This window comes from Topomyia yanbarensis, chromosome 2 (genome assembly GCF_030247195.1).
Source record: "Topomyia yanbarensis strain Yona2022 chromosome 2, ASM3024719v1, whole genome shotgun sequence".
Classification (NCBI taxonomy): Eukaryota; Metazoa; Arthropoda; class Insecta; order Diptera; family Culicidae; genus Topomyia; species Topomyia yanbarensis.
In genome coordinates, this window is record NC_080671.1 from 461,604,051 (window position 1) to 461,626,429 (window position 22,379).

General features: G+C 41.2%; 3 protein-coding genes across 3 annotated transcripts; 2 read left to right on the forward strand and 1 right to left on the reverse strand.

Moving 5' to 3' along the window:
• Positions 1 to 10,407: 10,407 nt before the first annotated feature.
• LOC131681180 (uncharacterized) lies at positions 10,408 to 16,365 on the forward strand. Its single transcript, XM_058961891.1, has one exon. The coding sequence runs from the start codon at positions 10,408 to 10,410 to the stop codon at positions 16,363 to 16,365; it is 5,958 nt and encodes a 1,985-aa protein (XP_058817874.1).
• A 1,220-nt stretch (positions 16,366 to 17,585) lies between these two features.
• On the forward strand, positions 17,586 to 20,848 carry LOC131686012 (26S proteasome non-ATPase regulatory subunit 2). The gene is made up of 4 exons (XM_058970112.1): positions 17,586 to 17,811; positions 17,932 to 20,263; positions 20,319 to 20,437; positions 20,500 to 20,848. The coding sequence occupies exons 1-4, from the start codon at positions 17,734 to 17,736 to the stop codon at positions 20,680 to 20,682; spliced, it is 2,712 nt and encodes a 903-aa protein (XP_058826095.1). The 5' UTR covers positions 17,586 to 17,733; the 3' UTR covers positions 20,683 to 20,848.
• LOC131686020 (DNA-binding protein SMUBP-2) lies at positions 20,788 to 21,438 on the reverse strand. The gene has a single exon (XM_058970132.1). The coding sequence runs from the start codon at positions 21,332 to 21,334 to the stop codon at positions 20,840 to 20,842; it is 495 nt and encodes a 164-aa protein (XP_058826115.1). The 5' UTR covers positions 21,335 to 21,438; the 3' UTR covers positions 20,788 to 20,839.
• Between the last annotated feature and the right edge of the window lie 941 nt (positions 21,439 to 22,379).

Below are 22,379 nucleotides of genomic sequence, written 5' to 3' on the forward strand. Positions count from 1 at the left end.
AAAGCGGTTTCGCAAGAGTGTCCCTCTCGGTATCCCGATTGCTCCGGAATTAGCAAATTATTATTATTCAAATAACTCATCAGCTGGCCCTTAACAACAAGTTCTAAAATTTTCTCTAATGTGTGCAACATGTTAATGGGGCGGTACTCTTCGGCTTTATCCGTCCCAGTAACTTTGGGAATAGGAATCACAAGTGATTCCTTCCAAACTGTCGGCACGTGCCCAGTTTGTAGCGATTCATTTACAAGGTCCAGCAGATCGTGTCCGATGACATGAAAGCAATCCTGTATCACTTTTGCGTTTACATTATCGATACCAGCCGATTTTCCCAAAGAAAAACAAATATCTTTCAATTGTTCAAAAGTGATTGGGTGAAATCCATCAAATCTACAGTTAATATTAATCGGCTGTGTTATTTCCGCAGGTTCACTGACCAGCTCAATACTTTGATTGATCAGTTGGACACTGTTAACGAAATAACTGTTCAATTTTTCAGCTATTATTTGCTCAGATTGTTCTTCTACCCCGTTAAAAGTTATGGACTGCGATGAACTAGGTTTAGGTTTAATTAAATTCTTTAGGATTTTCCATAACTCTTTGCTGGTGTTTTGATGTTGATCGATCTTCCTTTGAATGTACTCACATTTGGTCTTTTTCAAAGCTCGTGAATAAATATTTCGCGCGTGTGTGTACCCATTCCAAAGACGTTCACTATTAGTTCTGCAAAATTTCTTGTACTTTTTATCCCTTTTACGTTTCAGGCGCAAAAGATCTAAAGAGTACCAGCTGTTCGAGTTATTTAAATTAACATACTTTTGAGAAACTAAACTATTTGTACACTCTTTTAACACATTAGTTAGAACAGCTGCCTTGTTATCCAAATTTCCATTCAATTCCGTAAAATCCAGGCTTCTCGAAACCAGTTGAGACATGGCTTGTTTCGAATATCTTTTCCAGCACTTAATTTTAACTTTATCCTCCTCACGGTTTGGTTCATTCTCCAGTAAAATTGAAATTGTCTCATGATCTGAAATTTTACAATCGGCCTCTACATACGAATAAACCCCATCAAAATTGGAATACACGTGATCTATCAATGTTCTACTGTGTCTGGAAATTCTTGTAAACTCACTAACCGTTTGCTTGAAATTGAAAAACTCAGCCAACTGCTTCAACTGATTAGAATTTTGATCGTTGAGCCAATCAATATTGAAATCGCCCGAAATTACATTAAGTTTGCTTAAATCAACGAAATTCTCCCACCAGTTTTCTAAAATTTCTAAAAATCGTCGATCGCTAGAACTAGGAGAATGGTATACTACTGCAAAGTTTCCCATCTGCATGCCTCTTTCAACTGATATACCCAAGAACCAATAATTATCAACTGCTTCGTTTAACCGAACGTTGAATTTAATCGATTCTTTGGCGTAAATAGCAACTCCACCGGTATGTCTGGAATGAGATAGGCAAAAAGCAACTTTATAACCCGGAATGCTATACTGATCAAATGCATCAGCATCAACAATATGTGTTTCTGATAGAAAAACCAACAATGGACGTTTGTTTTCTACAAGATGTCGCATTGCAACAAAGTTTGTAGACAACCCAGCTATATTTAAACATAATATTTCAGACAGCCTCCCGTTTGTTAGTTGCTATTCACTCAACAAAACGTTGCTTTTTTTAGATTCTAGCAGTCTCCGATATACTGAACACTGCTTACTAAATGCCGCATGGTTTACGTCCAAATTCATTTTGCGTTCACTATTCTTTTTTATACAATTTACACATTTAAAATCAGTTGACGAGCATTCGGATGTTCTATGTGCTCCATTACATCTGGAGCATGTTTCTTTATTAACGCATCCCGTACTCTTATGACCATATTCTCCACAGTTGAAGCAGCGCAGCACGTTAAAGGCCTCTAAAACAGAACACCTATCCCAACCGATGTTCACCGTGCGGGCTGACATCAGGCCGCTATAAGTGTTCTTATCAACTTCAATTATAACATTGTATTTGTTATATTTGAAGCGTGGATTTTCAAAATTGGCAACAACTTTAACAAAATCGACCGGAATGCCCTCATTCTGATTCTTTAATAAGTCAACGAAAACTTCCTCAGAGTATCGATCACTCATCCCCATTATTTTCAACTTCGGTTTACCGGGTATCAGTATAACAGCATTATACTTTTCACCCAGATTGCTTACAATGTTTTCTTTCACCGATTCAATATTATCCCGAGTTGCACACTCCACAATAATCGAGCCATCTTTACCGTTTTTAAAGTTGCTAATTTTGTGCACCTTTGGATCTAATTTATTTTTTAATGCATTCCTCGTGTCGTCACTCGATTGCAACGGCTCGACTGGTTTAATTACAATGACCGGGCGAGCCTTACGTTTCGTTTGACTTCTAGTTCTAATTTTATTCGTCCCAGTAGCTCCCGACAAAACATTCGCGTAAGTAATTCTACTATTTTTATCAAAAACCTCGTCATTATTTCCATCATCGTCTATTTCAATTAACATCGGTTCATCTTCTTTATTCGTTAAATTTTTTCGTTTTCTACTGGGATTCCCGTCAGATTCAGAATGAACCTTCCTATTACTAAAATTCCTCTTTCTGTTCATTCCAACTAATTCAATTTCACGCTTAACATTTTCATTTAAACAACTTTTCAAATCTTCCAACTTTTTGGCAACACTGTTTTCCAAGCTAGCCAATTTACTCTCGAGAGAGTTGTTGAAAGACCTGGTCAATTTTTCTATTCCGTTTTCTACTGCGATGTTTATCTGTGCATCGATGTTTTTTCGGGTATCAGTGAGAGACTCAGAAATGGAAGCGAATTGTTCCAACTTCTTATTCAACTCAATGGATATCGAACTGACATCCTGCACACCAGAAGACTGATCTGATAAACACTTCGCACACTTGTAGCAAAGACTTGCATTATCAGCCACCCAATTTACCATGGCCTTTGTTAACCCGGAACATTTTTGATGATATTTATCACCGCAAAAAAGACATACAACAAGGCCTTCGGCGAGACTCACCGTGCTCGTACACTTTGCACACAGGCCGCTCATTATAGGCAAATTAAACTACAGCTGGAGAAGCGGGTCAATACAAAAGAACAATATAACACTGCGTCTTCCACTGCGGGCAAGCTTATAAAGCCAGCCGCAGCGAAATGAAATCTGAAAATCACAGAACAATAATAGTCTGTATGACTACACACTATACTTATCTGAATGATATTTCGATTAGCAATAGGCGCCCACAAAGTTTTCAACGAAAAGTAAAGTATTTCACACGATTTAACCGATTAATGTTTACGCACTCTTTCACACAAGTTACCATATTCACTTTCACAAAAGCAATGACTGCTACACGTGTTTGACAACTGAACTTCAACTGCATTGCGTCGATCGCTGCGCCAGATACAAACGTTTGCCAAACCTGTTTCAGAGTCTCATTTATTCGGAATTTGAGTAGCGGGTATTTACACACGTTTCGAATCGAGCCCCGTCTGCTATCTGTGGTTTAACCGTCGATGCAGCAAGTCAACCTAGGTACAAATCAGTTGTGATGCATTTTCAAAAATCAGCCAAATTAAATGCATTTGTTTCCATCAAAATAGAAATCCATAATGTGTTTTGCGTTGCGTGTAAGACGTCAAAACCCTACAAAAAAACTAGCTCTAATTCAACAAAACGTCGAACAAAGTGGATCAGCGTAGCATGTGCGACAGAATACAAAGTTGATGCAAAAAAGGAAATTAAATCAAGAGGCGAGCCGCCCCTTGAATTAAATGCTTTTTTTTTTTTTCTAATTTGATGCACATTTGTTATACATTCCTAGAGTGATCTGCCCCTAGGAGTCAACCGTTACGCATATCGAACACTAAGCGCCGCCTTCACGTGGTCAACAGCTACTGCTCTCTAAATAGCATAACCACAAGTTGCAAATTTTCGAGAGAATTTTCCTCACTTCCAGAATATTTAATTTTAAAGAATTCGGTTTTGCTCATACTGATAAAAATGGCAGGAGTGTAGAATGCAAATGCCCACATTTCTAGCTATTTTCTATTTAATTGTCCAAGTTTATTTGACATAATATTTTGACATCCAGTTGCTTTTTAGTTGAGGCACGACTCACAATGATTAAATAAAGTATCCATTAATGCGTAGAAAACTACCCATTTTCAATAAAAGTAGAATAACCCATTTTGGGACGATTTCTTCACCCTCGCTTAATGCTTAAGCCAAGTTTAAACGTATTGATGAACCTGGTTTAAAAGTTAAGCGAGGGTGAAGAAATCGGCCCCTCAATGAGTAAAGAGCTTGTTCGTCAACCTGAGTACGTTTTATCCATTCTTTTTGGCAGAACAGTTACATTTTCGCAAAGCGTGAGCAAAAAATTGATGGGTTACTCTTCTTGTTTGAAGCCCATTTTTTTATATCTAAAAGCCAATGTTAAAATCAATTAGAGGCATAATTCTGAACACACACCTATTAAAATACAAAAGTAGAGTTTCTCTGCTTTTCCTAATACAGTCGTGATTCGCTGGTTGGCCACACCTCTGTCCAACTAACGAATTTGATTCGTTAGTTGGACCGACTGACAGATGTCAAAAACTCTCCGAAGGACACGTTAGTAGTGTAATTGCATCTATTCACAACTCTAAAAATTGTCAGATTGATTGTCAAAGTAAATTTGACATAAGATTTAGACATTCAGATGCTTTTTAGTTGGACAACTAGTGGAGGTCCAACTAAAAAGCGAACGAAGGAATGCGTCCTTTTTCTAATGCCATAAGCCGTCTTAAAACGAACTTCACTTCCACCTCAGACGTTATGCTTCAACGTAGAAAGCTTGCTCTAATGACGCAACATCCTAATGAATTGGATTGCATGTTCATCAGGAGAGTTGAGCTAGCTGCTAGACAATGTGAACACACTGATGGAAAACAATTTGAGGAGATTTTGAGCACCATACCCGAACAAGCTAAACATGAGGAAGTAAGAATTGTTGCGTTCAAAAGGATGAACCATAAAAAAACATTCGGAGACTTTATCAACAAGGTCCGAGAAATCGAAATGATACGTTTAAACGAGGAATATGTCGCCAAAAATAAAGATGTGTCGGGGTCATCTTCAGCATTAGTGAACGTGGTACAGACTGTATCACGATATGCATCTCGTCAAACGATTCCTGCCTATGGTAGAACACCATATAAAAGACCTACTAATCATGTCATAACTGCGGTGGCATAGGGCATCTTCTAAGCTTGCAACAGACCTGCAGTACCTAAAAACATGCGACATTCGATGATCGATGATCGAAAACAACGTGAAGATCCGTTGGAAATCACGGTTATCAAAGCAAAGCCTGAGGAAGAAGACGTCGAGAAATCTGTAAGTGAAGTTTAAAATTATTAAAAACAACAAATATCTCTGGTGGACAAGAAAGAAAAGCTGCTTTTACACATTGTAATTCTGTACAATTAATAAAACAAATGAATTTCTTGCATCAAGTAGTTATAATTTCCTTCGACATGTTTATCACACCTTTGTCTTGTGCAGGTTCCTTTCTCAGTTCATTATCAATCAATGTTTGAGCTATTGGTAGAAAATAAGGAGTTCAGCAAAGGGTTACACAATATTCAACCCAGCACATATCGCCCATTAAAAGCTTACGCAACATCGTATAGCATACAGGTCTTATATATATCTTCGAAGCATTTCTAAGAATTTCGGATGACTGCCTGGTATTTCTCGAAACATTTTACGTGGTCAGAGAATTACGTTCACTGCAAAGCAAATTTACAGCAATCAGATACAGTATTCTACTCCTCGAAATAGAAGTCCATATTGGTGGCAGATCAAAAAAAGGTAACACTACGAACGGGCGCAATATTGCATTCGTAAGTACCAGCATACCATTTCCGAAATTCATCATCCCGGCTGTGATGATAAGCTATGATGCGTCAAAACCACCATATCAGAATATTTACATGAACGTTCCGATTGCGATGAAACAAGTAGTACGTCACAGACTCGAAAAATTGATCTCTGACATGTAGGTTAATTCGCTTGAAATTATTCTTAAAGGATTTTTCACTCATTATTAGGATCATTACCTCATCGAGTAGCTATGAAATGGATAAAAAGTACCCATTGTTAGAAACAAAGAAGCATCCATTTTTTTTTGACAGCTCGAATAATTTTCGAAAATGGGCAATTTGTATTCACAAAATAGTTTTTTTGCAGCGCAATTAACGAATACTCAACTAACGAACACTGTATTCTAATTACCTATTCTTTTTCTTTGCTGTGTCTTTTACTTGACGGCTGAGACCATTCACGGTCCATCTCGCCGTAATTACTTATATAAAGGCTACCCGAATAGAATTTTACAATAACTATTACACTACAAACAATCATAAAACAATAAATATTATAGTTATTACTGTTTCAACATTGTTCGACGCAGAGTTCTTGCAGTAGATTAACAATAAATTTTACTGTTCAGCAAAAAACTGAAACAGTAAATTCCCATTAAATTGTAAAGTTTTCTAGAAAGAAAATATATGGAGAAATATCGATTTTTTTAATGTTAAGATACACCCCCTTTTTACTGTAAAAGTCTATTTTACATTAAAATTTACTGTAAAAACGTTACCACTAAAAGTTACTGTACATTATTGTAAAATTACTGTACTGTCACAGTGAAAATCATGGTTTTGTTATTGTACATTTCTATTCGGGTAGTTTACAGTTCGGAAAACGTGTCACGGGATTCGGGTCCCATTGTATTTTAAATGGAGCTCGGGATTTCAAATCCCGTGACGGGAAATGAGTCTATACACAAAAATGACAGTTTTCCTGAAGTGTAAACCCAACCGCGGGAAACATCACGGGATTTTAAAACTCTCCACACAGAAGTCCGGCCGGGAACAATTCAACACAAATTGTTTCCAACGAGGAAAATAATATTTTTATAATGTTTGCAATTCGCTGCAAGTTTGATACGGATTGAATTTTTAAGAAGCTGCAGAGTTTTTGGAGAGATCTCGGCGGGAAATTTTCCCTGATCAAATCCCGTGTGAAATCCCGTGACCCATTGGTCACTGCACAGTGACGTCATGCATTAAATGTGACAGGTGGTGGTCCTGTTGATTACATTTTGAACTTAGAGATTATTCGTATTCTCAAAATGAAGTATTTAAAATATATTGGGAATCATGTTTTTAGAAGTATAAATGTCCTCTAGAGCGCCTTACAATTAAATTGTGCTATTCCCTAAAGACGCTGAATCCCTCTGGATAAAGATTCGACACGTCAATCGTTTGTTTACCATTTATCTGTCAGTGTCAGTGCTTTTGACAGGTCTCGTGCTCGATTGGAATGACACTAACTGATAAATAATAAGAATAAGATAGAGATGGCGAGTCTTTATCCAGAGGGATTCAGCGTCTTTACTATTCCCTACTGTGCGAAAATGGGTCGAGGCCGTAAGGCTGAAAATCATAAGGCCGAAATGACATAAGGCCGAATTCAAAAGGCTGAAAAATCAGAAGGCGGACTTTCAAAAGGCAAACTTTCTGGAAGGCGGAATTTCAAAAGGCAAACTTTACAGAAGGCAGAATTTTGAAAGGCAAACCTTTTTAAAGAACGAAACAAAATAAACAAAGCAATGATACTAATGTGCTATTATCCATTACCTGATATTGATTATATTTCGAGTGAATACATTTTATAATTGATTTTGTATTCTTTTAAATATGAGCAGTTCTTTTTAGTTTCATTTTTGAAATTTTTATGCTTGTTCACTGTTGCAATTATGAATACTTGGCTATGACTTACGTTTTAGTATAGTATAATGTAAAACTGCGATCCACCAGACGTTTGTTTTGTTTTGACCATTATTATTATGATCGCCAGTGGGTTTTGGTTTTCCATACAGCGTTTCAATAATTAAAATTATCCTTATTATCTTTCTTTATATCATGAGCTGTTCGTTCGAATTATATACTTCATCATTTGTGTTTTTCAAACGTTGATTTATGGAATGAGCTTACATATATTCAACCATCGGATGTTACACTGCTCTAGAACTTGGGGCGAAGCCAGTGTAATGCGGTTTTACCGCATAACCGAGACCAAGGATCCGAAGCGGCGCAAAGCCGCTGAGGATCCGCCGGGCGAGGTGGCCGCCGACCCACCGTCGGAAGCGGCGGCCCCTCACAAGCAAACCTGTGATCCACTCGTTTGCACGGATTACTCAAACATAGGGGCTATAAATTAGTTTAGGTCGGACGGAGCGACAGCGATGTCGGACAGCACGCGACTTTAAGCCATGTGGCGTAGCGTGAATGTTTTTTTTATAATTTGGTAAAGAAGAATAATCTAATTAATTTTGGTTCAAGCACAATATTAGTACTATTAGCAAACAAACTCATTTAAAGTTATTTTAATGTTTAGGTAGTTGCCGTTATGCTCAAACATTTCAGCTACATGCAAGCTGCTTACAACTGCATAACTGTTCGTATTCCCGGTTTACTCGAACATAGGGATTGATTCCTTCTTTCAAATATGAGCAGTTCTTGGAATCTGTATGCCAAATAACTCTTGCACGCACACTTGTGATCACTTCGGCTACCCGGTTTACTCAAACATAGGGGATGATTCCTTCTTTCGAGTACTCTTTGAATCTGAATTAAAATCGCCATGAATGCAAAATTTGACAAAGGGTGGATTTTTAGAGCATTAATTCTTCTTTTGTATTGGAAAGGTTTCGTACGTAAACGTGCGGTCCGCCCGATTTACTCAAACATGAGGCGATTAATCAATCAGGAACAACACAATGTGAAATAATCGAATAATAAAAAACGTTTGCCTAATGAGATTCAGCCTTTTGGGTTTTCGGCCATTTGATTTTTCAACCTTTTTAGCATAAGGCCTTTCGAATTTTCGCCGTTTGGAAATTCGCCTTATGTTTTTCGGCCTTTTGATGTTCAGCCTTTTGATGCTAAATCGCGAAAATGTATATGAAAGATCTGATAAGTGAACCAATTATTTGTTTATCAATTACTTCTAGTGTTCTCTGAATCGGTAAGTAATTTTGCGGTTAAATTTCTTGATAATTAATTATTAGCACTAAGCTTATTTCAATGAAATTCAAATTTGTTAAGTCCAAACTGTAAACAAAAGGACCAGCACTTGTCAAATTTGTGAGGTTAAGGCATTTCATATAATGGTCAATTTCCCGAATTAAGATTTCTGACAGCTCATTTACAACCACAGATGCAAAGTCAAACCAAAGGAGTTTGGTTTGTTTGCCTCACTAAATACCTAACCTCAACCGGTTTTTGCAGTGCATTTTTTTTGTTTTCCTCACGAAATAATTCGGCACAGTTTCTTTTTTAACGGGGGTAGAAAGGTCAATTCAAGCATGATTTTTTAAAACACCGTAACTAACAAATGTAAACAAACTGAGATTATCACTCCCCCGCATTCTACGCATCTTAATGTACATGCTGACAAACTTTCGTTTCATTATTCGGTAATGCAGCTGAAAAATGCGCAATCGAAATAATGACGATCAAACAACTGACACATCAACAGTGCATAAATACAGTTTCGTCATGTTAGTTACGTTAGGTTAGGTACTGCTGTAACACTTACGTTATTTTAATTTAATCGGTGTTTGTAACTAAATCATTAAAATATACTACAATCTTTCTACTAAATTGCTCATTATAGGTAATGTTTCTATAAGGGGAACAAGAGTACGCAGTTCCTTAATTCTGGCCAATATTTTAGAGAAAAAGAATGCAAGTTATGTTAGTCTAAGCACCACTGATACTGTTAGCGCCGCAGGGCACGACCGACTGAACCTACACGATGACCTGTAGGAAAGTGCGAAACGTGGATTGGGTACGAGCAACCAACCAAAAGGGATTGAAGTTAACGTTGGTATTGTTGTTTGGTCAAATAGTGACAGGAGACAGGAAACTGTGTAATATAATATATAAGGCAAATGATTAAGCTAGAGTGTGGCAGGCCATTATACAGTGCAGACATTATAACTACACCATAATTTGGAGACTAAGGTGAGGTGATTAAAAATATATTTAAATTAACAGTTCTGATATGCTGTTTGTATAGGAGTAGGAAAAAAGGAAAGGATTGATAGGTCGAGGAAACTGTTGTTGGCATTAATTGAGGAGAGGTTAACAGGTGGGAAGGAAACTATTGCTGTAAGTAAATTTTCTTTAAAAATTTGGAAACAACTAAATAAATTTAATATTCTAGTTTGAGCTACAGTCAACATAAAAGGCGTTGCTACAAAACAGTTTTTTGGAAAACCTCTTATCCGAACAATCTCAAAAGCAATATGAGTGCTGGGAAAAATTCGGACCATAACCTCGAAACCACTGGTTACAACTGCGGTGCTTGTAATCGACCAGACCATGCCGACGGAATGATGGTTTCGTGTGACAATTGCTCTACCTGGTTTCATTTTAGTTGCGTTGGCGTGAAAGAAGATATTCACAATACTACATGGCACTGCAAAAAGTGCACGGATCGGAAAATTCTTGTGCAAGGGATCGAGGATATACCGTCAGAGTCTGTCATCGACCTGGGACTGGATAGTCCGGACGATGCCTGGAAAGCGCATGAAAGGGATCAAGCAAAAGCCGAATTAAAGCACAAGCGGGAATTGGAACAGATGCGCGAAATCCAGCGGCGGAATTTCCAGCGACAGCTACAACGAGAAAATGAGAAACGGATGGTGCAGTTGGAACTTGAGCGTGAAATGTTGGAGATGAAGAGGGCCGCTGAGGAGGAATTTCAGAAAAAAAGAAGTTCGATGTGGTTGGAATATCGTCAAGAACCCATTGCGAACGAACACGGAGAATTTGTAAGCACAGTTGCCGGGTGGACCCAATGCAACGTTGTAAAAGAAGTAGCGTGGAAGGATAAGCAACAAGATCCAACAAAACAAAAGCTAGAGGAAAATGTCCCTAGTGATTTTCGAGGAGCATATCCAAAAATCTCCACTCCGAACTCGAGCAAACAGCGCGGGGAATCTACTGGAAATAATCAACTGCTTAGAAAACCTGATCTGCATACGAAACCTCGAAATCGTGATGATTCGCCCTCGAAAGAAAGCTCCGCTTCGAAGATTTCCCACAGAATCGCCAGTAATTCACGCCGAAGCTTAATTTATGAATCCGACGATTGTGGAAGCGATTGTGAAAGAATTCCACAGTGGGATGGTGATCTCACCAAGACACAGTTGGCGGCTCGGAAAGGGCCGTTTCAGAAGCTTCCCATCTTCACTGGTAAGCCAGAAGAGTGGCCGCTTTTTATAAGCAGCTTCCAAAATGGAAATCAAGCTTGCAACTGGTCAGACTTGGAGAACCTTGGTCGCCTACAAGAGAGCATTAAAGGCCCTGCATTAGATGCGGTACGCAGTAGGCTTCTACTTCCGGAATCGGTTCCTCAGGTGATCGAGACGCTCCGTCTATTATATGGGAGACCTGAACAACTTCTTCATACACTACTGTCGAAAGCAAGAAAAGCGGATCCGCCGCGTATCGAACGATTGTCATCGTTTATATCATTTGGTATGATTTTGCAACAGCTTTGTGACCACTTGGTGGCTGCAGGGCTTCGGAGCCATTTGATAAATCCAATGCTCATCCAAGAGCTAGTCGAAAAGCTGCCGTCGAGCACTAAGCTGGAATGGGTACGTTATAAGCGGCAACAGCCAGAAGTAACCCTCAAAACATTCTCGGATTTTCTATCGCAAATCGTTTCCGAGGCTAGTGAAGTTACGCTCTTTACTGAATCGTTTTCGGAACTAGGTAACAGATCCGGAAAAGTTGGAAATGATCGAAAACGGAAGGAAAAGGAAGCCTATGTACACACGCACATTGGAATTTCAGAGCCGCTTTTGAATCAACGCAGCTCAGATACAGATACGATTCAGAAGTTTGAATCACGCGAATCGAACCGGAAACCTTGTCGGATTTGTAATCGAATCGATCATCGTGTTCGATACTGTGAAGATTTCGGAAAATTAACGTTTCAGGAGAGAATGAAAGCGGTCGAGAAGTGGAAGCTTTGTCAACTGTGCCTTAATGAGCATGGCCAATCACGCTGCCGATTTAAACTTCAATGCAATGTGGGTAATTGTAGAGATAAGCATCATCCTTTACTCCATCCGCCAAACCGCGCCATCCCATTGCGAACGGCGGAGTGCAATGCTCACAATGCTCAGTCACAGCAGCCAGTTATCTTCCGAATGGTTCCAATTAGTCTGCACAACGGAAATCACTCGTTGAATGTAATCGCTTTCTTGGATGAAGGGTCGTCATACTCGCTAATTGAAAGGCGGGTGGCAAATGAACTCAAGTTAGACGGAGTGTCACAGCCAATTCTGGTAAAATGGACGGCGGGAATGACTCGGCTTGAACGGGAATCCAAATGTTTACATCTTTCCATATCCAATACGAATTCTGCTGAACGGTTTATGCTTCGGAATGTCCATACTGTCGAACAGTTGCAGTTGCCTGAACAGAAATTGCAGTTTGCTGATATAGCGGCACGGTATCAACATTTGAGAGGACTGCCCGTGACTGACTATCGCCATGGTGCGCCAAGAATACTAATCGGTTTAAAACACCTTCATGTGTACGCACCTCTAGAATCACGCATCGGAAATCCAGGTGAGCCGATAGCAGTTCGAACGAGACTCGGCTGGACGGTTTACGGTCCGCAAAGCGAGGATGATGCGACGGACGGATTTACGGCTCATCACGCAGTAGGGCCTACGTCAGACCAAGATCTGCACGATCTGATAAGAAGTCACTATACCCTGGAAGAATCTGGCATCAGTGTAACAGTTCTACCCGAGTCTGCAGACGATCGGCGAGCCAGAAATATTCTTGATAACACTACCGTTCGTGTTGGCGATCGATTCAAAACCGGACTGTTATGGAGAATCGATGACCCCCATTTGCCTGACAGTTTCCCGATGGCATTGAGAAGGATGAAGAACCTGGAAAACAAGCTCTCGAAGAATCCAGAACTGAAGCAGATCGTTGAAAAGCAAATTGACGATTACTTGCGAAAAGGGTACTGCCATAAAGCTACATCAAATGATCTGGCAAGCAAGAACAACGGCAAAGTATGGTACCTTCCTCTAAATGTCGTGTTAAATCCGAAAAAACCAAACAAAATACGGTTGGTGTGGGATGCTTCTGCGACCGTCCAAGGTACGTCACTCAATTCAATACTGCTGAAGGGACCGGATATGCTAGCGAGTTTACCCGCTGTGATCAGCCGCTTCCAAGAGCGACGTGTTGCCTTTGGTGGTGACATTAAGGAGATGTACCACCAATTGATGATACAGGAAAGCGATAAGCAGGCGCAGAGGTTTTTATTTCGCCAAGATCCCGCCAGCCAACCAGACACCTATGTCATGGACGTGGCGACGTTTGGGTCAACCAGCTCACCGTGTTCTGCCCAATACGTCAAAAATCGAAACGCACAGGATTATTCAGAGCAGTTTCCAGATGCTGTTGAAGCTATTGTTAATGGCCACTACGTCGACGACTATTTCGACAGCACAGACACGATTGCAGAAGCGGTAAAGCGAGCGACCGAGGTGAAACACATACACTCTAAAGCAGGTTTCCAGATACGCAATTGGGTATCCAACTCGGAAGAGTTTTTGAACCACATGGGTGAGCCGAGAGAGGAACAAGTAATTCATTTCAATACCGACAAAACTAACAGCACAGAAAGAGTTTTGGGTATGTCCTGGAACCCCACTGATGACGTATTTGTATTCTCCACAAAGTTACGCGATGATCTAGAGCCATTTGTCTCGGGTAAGCGCAGACCCACCAAACGGAAGGTATTAAGTTGCGTGATGAGCCTGTTCGACCCCCTAGGCTTATTGGCGCCGTTCACTATATTCGGCAAAATGATTATACAGGATCTTTGGCGGAGTGGGTGTTGCTGGGACGACGAAATAGATGACGAAACTGCTGTTAAATGGAATCGTTGGACGTCACTGATGCCGCAAATCGAAGCTCTGAAAATTCCGCGTTGCTACTTTCCCGATACGTCGACGGAGAACTACGAATCACTCCAGCTACACATCTTCACCGATGCAAGTGAAAACGCTTATGGGTGCGTTGCATATTTTCGAGCAGTCATCAACGGTCAACCGAAATGTGCTCTCGTAGCGGCCAAGTCCAAAGTAGCTCCTTTGCAGTATATGTCAATTCCGCGACTAGAGCTGCAAGCTGTAGTTTTGGGTGCTAGGCTATCCAATATGGTTAAGGATAACCATTCCCTGAAAATTGATAAGCGAATTCTATGGACGGATTCTACAACTGTACTGTCATGGATTCGCTCCGACCATAAAATATACAGGCAGTACGTGGCACACAGAATCGGAGAAGTGATGAGTCTGGCGAGCGTTGATGAATGGCGTCGGATTCCCACCAAATTAAATATAGCAGACACTTTGACGAAGTGGGGCAGTGGCCCTCCTCTAACCAATCAGGGGCAATGGGTAGTTGGTCCAAACATTCTTCTACAATTTGAAGAGCAATGGCCGAATTTCGAATTACCAGCACTAAACGTCCGGGAAGAGCTTAGAGCATGTCATCTGTACCATGAAATCGAGTTTCTAGAACCGTTGGTTGACACGAAAAGGATTTCCAAGTGGCCAATTCTGGTTCGAAGTGTGGCGTGTGTATATCGGTTTATTACTAACTGCCGGAAAAAGGGAAGCAAATCGCCGATTCAAACGTTTTTAGCATCAGCGAATCAAGCAAGGTTGATCAAGCGAACCATTCCAGCCATCGTAGCGTCATTAACTCGCGAGGAGTACAGAAAAGCCGAAATCCAGGTTTTTAAAATAGCGCAACAAGACGCGTACGAAGATGAACTTAAAGTTTTGCTTAAGAACAAGGAGCTGCTGCCAGGAAAATTGCTATCGATTGATCAAAACAGTGAATTATATCAGTTGTCGCCGTTGCTGGACGAGGATCAAGTCATACGGATGGAAGGAAGATCGGCTTACGCAGATTTCATGCCCTTTGATTTGCGGTTTCCCATAGTACTCCCAAAAGGCCACGATGTCACCAAGAAGCTACTGAACTATTATCACCAAAAGTTTGGGCACTGTAACCGAGAGACAGTGGTAAACGAATTTCGTCAACGATTTTACGTTTCTCAGCTTAGAGCAGTGGTGTGGCAGGTGATTAAGGATTGTACGTGGTGCAAAGTTCATAAATGTCGTCCGTCAGTCCCAAGAATGGCTCCGCTACCCATTCAGCGCCTTACACCAAACCTACGACCGTTTATATATGTTGGAGTGGATTATTTCGGCCCAATCAGTGTTTCTGTTGGCAGGCGGTCAGAAAAAAAATGGGTTGCGTTATTTACGTGCATGACGACGAGAGCGATTCACATGGAAGTTGCACACAGCCTTAGCAGCCCAGCTTGCATCATGGCCATCAGGAGGTTTATCTGTCGCAGAGGACTACCGCTGGAAATATTTTCTGACAACGGTACCAACTTCCAAGCTGCCAGTAAGGAGATAGCCGGAGAGTTTCAGAAAATTCACAGGCAATGTGCAGAAACCTTCACAGATGCAAGAACACAGTGGAGCTTCAATCCACCATCAGCCCCTCACATGGGTGGATGCTGGGAGCGGCTAGTGAGGTCAGCAAAGGAAGCGTTAAAAGTAGTAGACGACGGCAGGAAGCTTACTGATGAAATTCTGCTGACAGTGTTGGCAGAGGCCGAAGACATCATCAACTCAAGACCGTTGACATACGTTCCTCAGAAATCAGCCGACTCAGAAGCACTTACACCCAATCATTTTTTGCGAGGTTATCCTCCAGGAGAGCACCCGATGGGCATTCGATCGACTGATCCTGCTTCAGCTTTGCGAGACGACTACAAGCGGTCCCAGCTATTGGCCGATGTTCTGTGGCAGAGATGGCTGAAGGAGTACATCCCTGGGGTCAACCGGCGTCCCAAATGGCACGAAGAACGACAACCAATCGAAGTAGGTGAGCTGGTGTACATCGTTGATGGTGGCAAGAGAAGAGCATGGACTCGAGGAATCGTAGATAAGGTGATGCGAGGCAAAGATGGACGGATTCGGCAGGCGATGGTTCGGACGGCCTCAGGTGTTTTTCGTCGTCCTGTAGCCAAACTTGCGGCACTGGAGCTGCAGAGTAAATCTGGTAGAACCGAGAATTCTGAACCAGTGTTACGGGCGGGGGAAATGCTAGCGCCGCAGGGCACGACCGACTGAACCTACACGATGACCTGTAGGAAAGTGCGAAACGTGGATTGGGTACGAGCAACCAACCAAAAGGGATTGAAGTTAACGTTGGTATTGTTGTTTGGTCAAATAGTGACAGGAGACAGGAAACTGTGTAATATAATATATAAGGCAAATGATTAAGCTAGAGTGTGGCAGGCCATTATACAGTGCGGACATTATAACTACACCATAATTTGGAGACTAAGGTGAGGTGATTAAAAATATATTTAAATTAACAGTTCTGATATGCTGTTTGTATAGGAGTAGGAAAAAAGGAAAGGATTGATAGGTCGAGGAAACTGTTGTTGGCATTAATTGAAGAGAGGTTAACAGGTGGGAAGGAAACTATTGCTGTAAGTAAATTTTCTTTAAAAATTTGGAAACAACTAAGTAAATTTAATATTCTAGTTTGAGCTACAGTCAACATAAAAGGCGTTGCTACAAAACAGTTTTTTGGAAAACCACTTATCCGAACAGATACACTTTCAGCACATTTTTATGTTTGATTCTCTAAATCTATCCTACAGTAGATCAAATCCAAATACTTGTGACAATGCGAGCAAAAATTAGATGCTAAAATCGACTAATTGAAAAATGTCGAAAGTGTAAGAGTGATGCTCAGAATAACGTAACCTTTATTTGGCTTTTGCACACTGCTCAAAAGTGACAAACTACAAATGTTGGTTGTCCTCATCGGCATACTGCCTCGGCGGAACAGTTCAGTCATAGAATTGATCGAAAAATGATAAGATTAGTCACCACAATTGACGAAACTTAAATAACGTAAGTGCAACAAAGATACCAAAACTAACGAAAGTAAAACGACGAAACTGTAAGCGTGATACTAATACATCGTAACTTTAATTTTTCTTCATAACGCTCTTTTGAACGTCTTGAACGCGAATGTTCGTTCCATTTAATGAAAAGGCACCTTTGGTGAGCATTTTGGCTGAATAATTGGTATAAAAATTGGTATGGTTTTTAAATAACATTTAAAACCAAACTTCGAAAATGTCATCGCCGTTTTCTCTGTTTGGGTCAAATGCGAGTTTCGCAGTTTTCAAAAATCATGCTTGAATTGTAAACTATCTAGCCCTAAACTAGATTAGGTTGGGCACGTTGGGCATTAATAGGTTAATTGGTTTTGAATTTAGAAGTCGACATAAAAAATTCGATCAACTTCCAACAACTGTCAGATACGTCACAAGATTGACATTCAGTATCGAGTATCATAACCTGAAAAAAGTTGCTGTGTTTTCACGACTCATCGCCTACAAAACTCGCTGTAAAATCACAGAAAATAACTAACAACTAGGAATATTTTGCGGAAAAAGTTTGTGCAAACAGTCGCGGAACATGTCCACTTCGGAAAAAATTGAAGAGACGCCGGTAAAGGGCAAAACTAAGGAAAAGGAAGAGGAAAAAACTGAGCTGGTAAGTAGTTGGAACTTGGAAGCCATATTCGCCCGGTTGGTACGATACAATGCAAGTTGCTTTGTCATCGTCGTCCCTATGCCCGATTCGATGATAACATTGATCCTCGCATAATTTCAGAGCGATGAGGACAAACAGCTGCAGGATGAGTTGAATATGTTGGTAGAACGGTTGCAGGAACCGTCGGTGGAGCTTTATCTGCCAGCACTGGAAACGATGGCCAAGCTCATCAAGGCATCGACCACCTCGATGACGTCGGTTCCGAAACCGCTGAAATTTATGCGGTCCCACTTTGAAACGATGAAAGAGATCCATAAAAAGATGACGGCCTCGTTAAAAGATAAGTCAGCGGCGAAACTGTGTGCGGAGATAATTTCCGTGCTGGCCATGACCATGGGAACGGGGAAGGAGTGCTTGGTCTATCGGCTGCTGTGCGATGACAGCAATGAAAGCATTGGCGATTGGGGTCATGAGTATGTACGCCATTTGAGCGGTGAGATCGCTTCCAACTGGCCGGAAACGACCGACGATTTCAAGAAGCGGCTGATTCATTTGATTCACCAGATTATTCCATACAACATGGCTCACAATGCGGAGGCAGAGGCCTGTGATTTGCTGATGGAAATCGAACGATTGGATTTGCTGGAAGCGTACGTGGATGAGAGTGCTTATCCGAGGGTGTGCCTGTATCTGCAAAGTTGTGTTCCTTACGTTCCGGAACCGGAGAACTTGAGCCTGCTCAAGTGTGCATTGAATTTGTCGAGAAAATTTAAAATGTACACTCAAGCTATGCGACTGGCATTGATGATCAACGACATGCAGTTGATTCAGGATATATTTACTACCTGCGGTGATTTGGCGATTCAGAAACAGTTGGCATTTATGCTCGGCCGGCAGCAGATCTTTCTGGAACTGCCGGAGGGTTCGAACGATTATGATGACCTGGTGGAAATTATGTCTAATTCGCATTTGAATAATCACTTCCTAAATTTGGCTCGTGAATTGGACATTATGGAACCGAAGACACCGGAGGATGTGTACAAATCCCATCTGGATAACTCTCGTACTCCGTTCGGATCCTCGCAGATCGATTCGGCCAGACAGAATTTGGCAGCCAGTTTCGTGAATGGATTTGTAAATGCAGGTTTTGGCCAGGACAAGCTTTTGATGGAGGACGGAAATAAGTGGCTTTACAAAAATAAGGAACATGGAATGCTTAGTGCGACTGCTTCGCTGGGATTGATCCTGTTGTGGGATGTCGATGGCGGTTTAACTCCAATCGATAAGTATCTGTACTCGAATGAAGATTATATTAAATCCGGTGCTTTGCTGGCCTGTGGTATAGTAAATTGTGGAGTTCGAAATGAAGTCGATCCGGCTTTGGCTCTGCTTTCGGATTACGTTCTTCATCAGAACAGTACGATGCGGATTGGAGCAATCCTTGGTCTCGGTTTGGCATATGCTGGATCGAATCGGCCTGTCGTGTTAGAATTGATTGGATCGGTTTTTAACACGGAACGTAGAACCGGATCCACCATGGAAGTGATGGGCATTGCTGCCTTGGCTCTCGGGATGATCGCCGTTGGATCCTGCAACAGTGAGGTGTCGGAGATTCTTCTACAAACCATCATGGATCGAACGGAGTTGGAAGTGAAGGACACTTACGCTCGATTCCTTCCCGTTGGTCTTGGCTTTGTATATCTCGGGCGACAGGAAGCAGCAGAAGCTGTCATAGCTGCGCTTGAAATCGTCCAAGAACCTTTCCGGTCGATGGCAAAAACTATGGTTGAGATTTGCGCTTACGCTGGAACCGGAAATGTACTAAAAATTCAACAGCTGTTACATCTATGCTCGGAACATTACGAACCGGCTACATCGGAAAGCGAAAGCTCCTCTTCGAAGAAGGATGCGGCTGCTGCAGCCGCTGCCACTCAGAAAGAAAAAGAGGACAAGGAAAAGGATCTGTCTGCATGCCAGTCGGTAGCCGTTTTGGGAATCGCTCTGATTGCTATGGGCGAAGAAATCGGTTCTGAGATGGCTTTCCGATCGTTTGGCAATCTACTGCGTTATTGCGAACCCTGCATTCGCCGTGCTGTCCCGTTAGCCTTAGGTCTCATTTCGGTGTCCAATCCGAAGCTAAACATTCTGGACACGTTGAGCAAGTTCTCCCATGACAGTGATGCTGAAGTAGCTCACAATGCAATCTTTGCTATGGGTCTGGTAGGTGCTGGAACAAACAACGCCCGATTGGCAGCGATGCTCCGCCAGTTAGCTCAATATCATGCCAAGGATCCAAATAATCTTTTCATGGTAAGAATTGCCCAAGGACTGACTCATCTGGGCAAGGGAACTCTCACACTCAGTCCGTACCACAGCGATCGTCAGCTGATGAGTCCGGTGGCTGTGGCTGGATTAATGGCTACACTCGTGTCGTTCATGGATGTTAAAAATAGTGAGTAACGTCCGTTAGAAGATTGATTTACATAATCATCTATTTTCTTTTTCAGTCATTCTGGGAAAATCGCACTATCTACTATATACTTTGGCCACCGCAATGCAGCCTCGTATGCTGATTACCTTCACCGAAGACTTAAGCCCCTGCCCAGTTCCGGTTCGTGTGGGAATGGTAAGCTTTTTGTGGTCATTTGTACCTACATATAAATGGCATTCTGTTCAATACTCTTTCAGGCCGTCGACGTAGTTGGTCAAGCAGGTAAACCGAAGACTATCACCGGTTTTCAAACGCACACCACCCCGGTTCTTTTGGCTATGGGCGAACGAGCTGAACTGGCAACCGAGGAGTATATCTCGCTCACACCCATTATGGAAGGTTTCTGCATTCTCAGGAAAAATCCCAATTATGTCCCTTAAGAAAATTCGCACCCTCGGCCAGAAGGGAAGTGGACAATCTGTAAGACTTATAATTCAACTACATCAACGGTAAAGAAAAAAAAATGTTTTGAATACGATATCAAACACGATTCATAATTATTGTATTTAGCTTCAAGTATTTGAATAAATCACAGTTTTAAGACTTTCCCCTGCGTTTGCCCCTTCCTCGTGCAGAGGATCCTTCTCCAGGCCCACCCGGTGGTTTTGCTTTCCGAGACAAACTCATTTGCTTCAGTTTTTGGTCCAACCGACCGTGTGCCTTTTTGAGATCTTCCTGTGCCTGAACCGTTTTGGCCGGTAGTGGATGAAGGAATGTTTCTCGTTCCTGCTTTCGCACCGCTTCACCACATCCATGAATCTCCGGTAGACCATGCTTGAAACAGAACCGTTGCTTACAAAATTCACAGTTCGATCCCATCATGTTGGTTTTTTGCTTACAGCGCTTGAAATCGCACGTCTGGTCGACTGTTTTCACCGCTTCCAGGACGTGATCCAGGTTCCGCTCTACGGTCGTGGAAGGCAGAGGTTGAATGATTTCCGTCGCTTTGGTGACCTTTTTTGGGTCGGTGATTAGTTGAAGATCTTCCGTGGTATTGGCAGACGTATTGCTTGAAGTTTCTGTTGTGTTCATTATGATCTTTATTTATTTTAGAAGTCCAGGAATATAAACCAAAAACTAATCAGACCGATGAGGATTTTCGCAATCGCACGAAAATGTTTACAATCAAAGGGCAGTGTTGGCAGCATTCATGTAATTTTTAAACTGTCAGATAATGAGCGTCTCTCAAAAAAGAGTCGCAGCAAGAAAAATTAGTACTAGAGCATCACAAAAAAGATTCTCGTTTCATTGGAAACGCGCCTTTCAATCAATGTGTATTATAAAAAAGTTTAATATTTATTTTATTGGCTTTATTAACTTCGACATTAACTGTATTTGTCAATTAAACTGACTTAAAATGATGTTTTTAAAGTTTCAGATTTTTGTTGTGCTTATAACCAATTTTTTACACAAAATGACACATTTTTTAACGTATCGTTCATCCCATAAGACAAACACACGAATCGCGCTCCGAATAATAATCGTCGCATCTCCTTTGGAAAAGCACGGACAATATCACTTGGGATTTCTAGCGGAAAACCGAAATTTATCTTGGATGTACAATGAATGTGTGATCAAAGACTAATTCAGACGACGGACTTAAGAGTATAGCTCAAGAGGTACTGTACCATGTAGTACTAGACGGTCCCTCAAAATGTCGAACAGAAAACGCGTTGATAATCAAGGATGCTTTGCTTTTCTCTGGTGTGTGTGTGTGTGTGTGTGTGTTGTTATTTCTTCTGTCAGGTTATTAGTTGTTTGTGGAGCAATGGAGAAGTTCTAGAATTTTATGTCTCTGATGCGATGCGGCACGTACGTTTGGAATCTTTTGTTGTAATGGACTCCCTAGGCATTGACACACTAATAGTTTTGAATATTTAAATGACAACAAACTGTGTTTTGATGACTTAGGTAGGTAAAAAATATTAGCTATCCTTTTGAACATCGTATAATTTAAGGGCCTGTTCAGGGTATCATCCAAACAATATATGGAATCGTTGCACTATATGGGTTAAAGTAAAAGAGATTATAACTACTAGAGGGAGCAAAGCGCTACTGTCTTCATGCATTCACGGAC

Coding starts and splice junctions, on each gene's coding strand:
- LOC131686012 (XM_058970112.1), top strand. CDS start 17,734: ATGTCCACTTCGGAAAAAATTGAAGAGACGCCGGTAAAGGGCAAAACT. Junction 20,264..20,318: donor GTTCATGGATGTTAAAAATA/GTGAGTAACGTC, acceptor TTTCTTTTTCAG/TCATTCTGGGAAAATCGCAC. Junction 20,438..20,499: donor TTCCGGTTCGTGTGGGAATG/GTAAGCTTTTTG, acceptor ATACTCTTTCAG/GCCGTCGACGTAGTTGGTCA.
- LOC131681180 (XM_058961891.1), top strand. CDS start 10,408: ATGAGTGCTGGGAAAAATTCGGACCATAACCTCGAAACCACTGGTTAC.
- LOC131686020 (XM_058970132.1), bottom strand. CDS start 21,334: ATGAACACAACAGAAACTTCAAGCAATACGTCTGCCAATACCACGGAA.